This window comes from Cibotium barometz, chromosome 56, assembly GCF_041138505.1.
Source record: "Cibotium barometz isolate CiBa-2024 chromosome 56, ASM4113850v1, whole genome shotgun sequence".
NCBI lineage: Eukaryota > Viridiplantae > Streptophyta > Polypodiopsida > Cyatheales > Cibotiaceae > Cibotium > Cibotium barometz.
In genome coordinates, this window is record NC_141101.1 from 16750038 (window position 1) to 16756349 (window position 6312).

At 40.9% G+C, this 6312-nt stretch overlaps 1 protein-coding gene across 1 annotated transcript; it reads right to left on the minus strand.

Moving 5' to 3' along the window:
- Positions 1-573: 573 nt before the first annotated feature.
- On the minus strand, positions 574-2315 carry LOC147606961 (uncharacterized). The gene has a single exon (XM_086791242.1). It carries the CDS (start codon positions 2122-2124, stop codon positions 700-702), a length of 1425 nt encoding a protein of 474 aa, XP_086647368.1. The 5' UTR covers positions 2125-2315; the 3' UTR covers positions 574-699.
- Positions 2316-6312: the final 3997 nt, after the last annotated feature.

Sequence of the window (6312 nt, forward strand, 5' to 3'; positions counted from 1 at the left end):
GTATGTATACTATATATATATATATATATATATATATTTTGCATGCATTTAAGTTCAACCACATGCCACCTCTTCATCATCACCATATTATAGGATCAAACAGTAAGCCTAGTCTTTTAATTGGATACCAGAAACGGATCAATTTCCACAGAAAACATTAGAAAACGCGCGAGCGCGCACAATGCACACATACATATATATATATATATACACACATTAAACATATTTAAAGTTCTTTAATTAGCATGCACAACATACTTAAAATTCTTTAATTAGCATACCCATGTGCGAACTTATTAAGAGAGCCGGAGTTAGCTTGTGCGCAAGTTACAACTTGCTCACAAATTGTAACTTGTCACAACAAAACCTCTTGAGGACTCGACTCTGGAGTCAGCTAAAGGGCTTAAAGTATTGTTAAAATAAATAACGGACAGTCCCTAGCATTGTTTTCACGTACTTAATCTTAAATGTGCCGCGGGAAAGAAAGATGGAATCCTTAAAAACACAAAATTCTTGTTTGGGATGGGGGACGTTTAATGTATAAACGTGAATGCGACCTAGGCTATTCGCAATTGCATATCAAAATTCCATATATATCAAAGGTTAAATTAAGGTCTCTGTTGACAAAGTTGTGCTGTGCACATCGTGGATAAACTAACTGTATGAATCTACTGAAAGAGATAAAAGGCTAGGGTTCATCTATGACTCATCCCAGAGTGAAATATTCCATTCTAGCTCACTATCGTCATACTGAATTGATGCATTTTGAGTGAAATGAGGCGGTGGTAGCAGCATAGCATTGGCCATATCAGTGAACAAACCTGGTGTGATAATGGGAAAATCCTCATCTGCAATGGTCTCAATTTTACCTCCTCCTTCTTCTTCTTCTTGACTGTGCGAATGAGCAGGTCCTCCAGCTTGAAGAGCCTCATCATTAGTAGTCAATAATGATAAATTAGAATCCGCCTGAATGCTAACCAAGTTCCTATCCGCATCGTCTTTGTCCTCTGAGTATACAGCAGTAGAGGCTACTGTGCTTTGCATACATGCATCTACACCAACATCAGGCTCGGACTTTACCTCTGCAGTAAGTTTAAATTCCTCCTTGATTAGCTGTTCAGATTCAGAAGGCATGAATGATTTTCCTGCTGATTGTTCAGGATCAAACGAGCCTTTGGAGCTTGTGTTGTCCTCTGACGAGTCGTAATTAGCATCCTTCTTTATCACCGGGAGGCTCCTAATCTTGGTGATTAAAGGGCGGTTGCGTGAAGCAGTCGCAAAGGCGGCGGCGGCGGCAGCTGCAGCAGTTTGGATATCTCGAGGAGACAGTGTGAGCGGGCGGGGCAAAGTGTGTGCGATATCAGGGAAATTGAGAAATGCAGTGTCCCCTTTTAAGCTAACAGCGCCCACATCATAGGCTCTTGCTGCCATCTCCGGCGTAGAGAAAGACCCTAGCCATATCCTGGTCTTCTTCTTGGGCTCCCTTATCTCTGAAACCCACTTCCCCCAGCTCCGCTGCCGCACTCCTCTGTATACTGGGTGTTTCCTGTCAGGCGCAATGGCGACCTCTTGGCCGCCCACATCAACCTTCTTTCTTTTCTTCTTTGCATAGCATGCGCTACTATCTTCATGACCTCCTTGAGAAGATTGGCACACCTGTGGTTGTTGTGATGATGCAGGTGGTGGAAGAGCTACGTCTAGCTGCTGTTGGCCTCTCTCTTGAAGCAATGGTAGACCTTCACAGCCTTTAAATTTTCCTTTGTTTCTATGTAATTCCTTTGCTTCAGTACAGGAATTGGAGGCTGCAGCAATGGATTGAAGAGAGAAAGAGCCCAGAGAGCTATGGCAATCATGAGAAGGGCTCATGTGAGAAGAGCTAGAAGGGGAAGGTGGATCACTTCCTGGAGCACTAGAGATCGGCTGAAATTTTGGATGGTTTTGCGATGAAGAAGAAGAGGAAATCAGGTGCAAGGAAGTAGAGGAGCAGCGAGAAGAAGAGATAGAAGGGGGATTGACAGGGTAAGAAAGAAGATCAGTTAGAAAGATTGGGGAGTTTGAGTGCACCATAGCCGCAGACGGCGTGAAGACGTACTCCTGCATGTTAAACAGATAGAAATATTGCATATGTCTTTAGAACCCCATTTTTGTAATCGGCGGAAAGGCTACTGTGCAAGGGAAACTCGTGCGTGCTGTGGCTTGATAAGCTGCTAATTATTTCTATCTATTTAATTAGAGAAGAAAAGCAAGAGATTGAACTGCAGAAAACCTCATGTAATTGATTAGAAGTTGCATGGCGATGCTAAATGCAATTGAGAAACATGTACTTGGGTATATAACAATATCTATGAAGATGTGTCGGCTGTATGCACACACGGAGCTATACGCGCAAAATAATTGTCTCTAACAGATAGATGATCAACTGTCACCAGCCTAGCCTTTTGCAGTATTGCTACAGTAATGCAATAAAATCACCATGGAAGCTGAGCTAAGTGGTTGCTTTTGAAATTGCTTTATTGATACTGATGGCTGAACCCCTATAAGTTCTTTGCCTTCTCGCTTCCTCTAGAGCAGCAAGGGAGCTTTCGTTCCCCACCGTCTTCTTTTTGTAATGTGTGTGTGTGTGTGCGTGTGTGTTTTGCTTGACCCCACTTGCTTTGTTTTTTTCATTTGGTCACCGCCATCACCTGTTTTTGGCGCCATTCCTTTGGCATGCCCGCCACTGCAGAGGAATAAATCACTGTAGTAAAACAGGTCGAGCCCCAGCTACATGACGGAGCTGGCTGCTGACCCCCTTGTCCCCCTCTCTAAACCTAGCTCTTTAAAGGCTAAGCTTTAGGCTAGTTAATCAAATAGCTTCCAAGTTCCAACTCAGGAGTCAGGAACCAAGAGCATTAGGAATCAGGATGTGTAAGGTTAATGAAGCATTAGGACACTTTTGATTTCTATGAATGCCCTGTCCATCAAAGTCATCAATGTTCAAAATTACTCATCGTAATTTGGGTATGCACTATAGGTTAACGTTTGTACACACTGTGTTTACAGTGATTTGTAGATTTGTTCGCTTTCGCAATACAGAATCATTGCAGATGGGGAATTTGGAGACGTAAATTTGTAGAACTGGGTGGCGTGAGATTGTCCTCATAAAAAGGCACTTTTACGATGTCTCGCTCGCTAGTGAATCTAGTATGGTAATCTTTTACATCTCTCTTTCTTAGTAGTATCTCTATACATAACACACACGTATGCTCGCTAGTGAATCTAGTATGGTAATCTTTTACATCTCTCTTTCTTAGTAGTATCTCTATACATAACACACACGTATGCGAGATACATTGGGGCGCCTCCCCTCAGCACTAAAGGGCACGATGAAGTGACAAGCCCTTCACTATGGGATCAAGGGTGTAGGAGGATTCTAGTAGATCCAGGCTACGGGGCGGTAGGATGTGGGGTCTGTGGGGTTGAGATTGTCGAAAATTGACTTAAAATTATTTAGAAGAGAAGCTCTTCTGCATGGTAGAATGAATGGTGTAATGGTTAGGTTCTTGCCTCATGTGCGGGTCGCGAGCTCGATGCTCTAGTACTACACCTCTTTTTTTAGTTTTTTTAATTATTAGAAAAAACCAAGGTTGGTTCACATGCCCATGCCCAAGTTTACTATATTTGCTCAAGTTTACTATATTTGCCTGAGTTTACTCCACGATCCCACGACCCACAACACCTTGATTTTTGTGTCCCTTGTCCCCCACCCTTGATCCTATGGTGAAGGCCTTGTCACTTCACCGTGCCCTTTAGTGCTGAGAGGGGCGCCTCCTCTCTCTCTCTCTCTCTCTCTCTCTCTCTCTCTCTCTCTCTATAGTGAAGCTATTATAGTAGTCTTTCTCGACATTCTCTCTACCTCTAGTGAATCTAGTATAGTAGTCTCTCTCTCTCTCGTAGAGTCTCTCTATACATCAGGCACATGGACACTCTTTAGCATAGCTCACGATACATTTGGGAGACGCCTCTCTCTCTCTCTTTCTACTCTATACATTCTGTCTCTCTCATATAGTAGTCTCTCTATACATAACATACGGGGAAACTCTCTATCATCACGTACGGGGAAACTCTCTATCATCACAACTCCAATACTTTTTTCTTGGTCCTTTTTTGGGTGGGGGGGTTTTCCAAAATGTGCACTAACTTTATCACAACTCACAATACTTTCTTCTTCTTCTTCTTCTTCTTCTTCTTGGGTGATAGGGTGGGCGGTTTCCAAACTGTACACTAGAACTTTAATCTGAGTGTGGTCAAAGAAGAGAAAAGTGTACTAAAATGAACCTAGTGGATCAGCTAGCACATTTGACTCTAAAGCTCTAGGTCTTGGGTTCAAATCTTACTATTGGCATACACATTCCTATCTCATGTATGTAGGTGCAAAATGCCACTCGAAACTTGGAAAAAATTTGAAACTAGTGTAGTGCTAGAAATTTTGAAAGGGAGGGATGAGATTAGGTACTTCTTTCCTTTCCTTTTCTCTTTGCTATGGACCCTAAAACCTTGAAGGATATGTAAGTATCTATAGTTGCTTTGTACCAATCGGGACCATCTCTCTCTCTCTCTCTCTCTAGATATCACACAAGGACATTCTCTCTCATAGCTCACAAAACATTTGTGTGGGGGAGGGGGTCAAAAATGTGCAAACTTTAAAGATGACTATAACAAATAAATGTGTTGGCTAGTGTAATTGACTATGGAGCCCTAAACCTTGGGTTTAAATCTTATCCATGATGTACACATTCCTATCTCATATACATGGGTGTAAAATGCCACTTAAAACTTGGAAAAGAACTATGTATTGTGCATAATTGTAGTGCTAGGAAAACTAAAGGTTGCAATAATGCGGTCCTTCCAAAGTGAGTGAGTTTATCTTTCACAACAAGGATAGGAAAAAAATGCCTTTCAAAAGAAAGATAGGATTTTGCAAAAAACATTACTCTGGCCTTCCAACCTCTTTAGAAAGAAATGCAATTTTGAAATAAGCCTTGTAAATGAAACTTCGGTGTCACCCTTAAAATTTGAGCACTGTAGATTGATGAGTGGAAGATATGTGTATGGGGGTAAAGCTAGAGGATTTTTGACCACTTGGAAATTGTTTCAGGGATGGGTCCCATCATCCAAATATGTATGAGTCATGACCCTCTTGAATATATCCTAGGCTATAGGCCCTCTCTCATAGTATGTTCCTCTATAAAAACACAATGTCTTTCACTCTCCTCCAACATTTAAATCCTAAGGTTCTTTTAGTATATATGAGATTCTCTCTCTCTGTCTCTGTCTCTGTCTCTGTCTCTGTCTCTCTCTCTCTCTCTCTCTCTCATAGAGTAGTCTTCCTATACATAACATTTATGGACATTCCTTGTCATAGCGCATGATACTTCTTTATTGCACGTGTGTGTGTGGGGGGGGTTTTAAATTTGCACAACTTTATTGATGAGGGCATTGTACTAAAATAAATGTGGTGATTTGGGTACTACATTTAAATATGAGGGCATTGTACTAAAATAAATGTGGTGATTTGGGTACTACATTTAAATATGAGGGCATTGTACTAAAATAAATGTGGTGATTTGGGTACTACATTTAAATATGAGGCTCTAAGATCTAGGATTCAAATATTTCCCATTTGACATACACATTCCTATCTCATGTTTGTGGGAGCAAAATTTTACTTAAAAGTCAGAAAACATTCATTCACGTATATGAGTGTGCACGAGAGTAGTGCTAGGAATTGAAGGTTGTAACACCCTTTAAAATGGAGTTTCACCTTCATATAAAGGGTAGGAAACTAATTACACTTTAAGAGAAATATATTATGTTATAAAAAATAACAGTGTGCCCTTCCAACCTCTTAAAGGAATGCAAGGTCTCCATCATTGGCTTCTTGCTTAGTAGAAACCTTGATCAAATTAGGTTTTTTTCTTTTTATTCAAACTTTATTATGGATCCGCAGACCTTAATTGGTATAAATGCATATGTTGCTACTTTGTACTTATCCCATTGGTCATGTTTGTCTTCTTGTGGAAATTAAAATCTCTCTCTCTCTCTCTCTCTCTCTCTCTCTCTCTCTCTCTCTCTCTCTCTCTCTCTCTCTCTCTCTCTCTCTCTAGTTTCTCTATGCATTTCACACATGGATGAGTTACCTCATGCTTTTTTAAAAAAAATGGAAAGACAGGAGGGGGTTTGAAATGTGCACTTAATTTAATGACGAGTAGAGTAAAAGAAGACGACATGCTACTTTGTACTTATCCCATTGGTCATGTTTGTCCTCTTGTG

Bases quoted from the DNA above. Each gene is read 5' to 3' on its own strand.
- LOC147606961 (XM_086791242.1), bottom strand. From the start codon at position 2,124: ATGCAATATTTCTATCTGTTTAACATGCAGGAGTACGTCTTCACGCCG.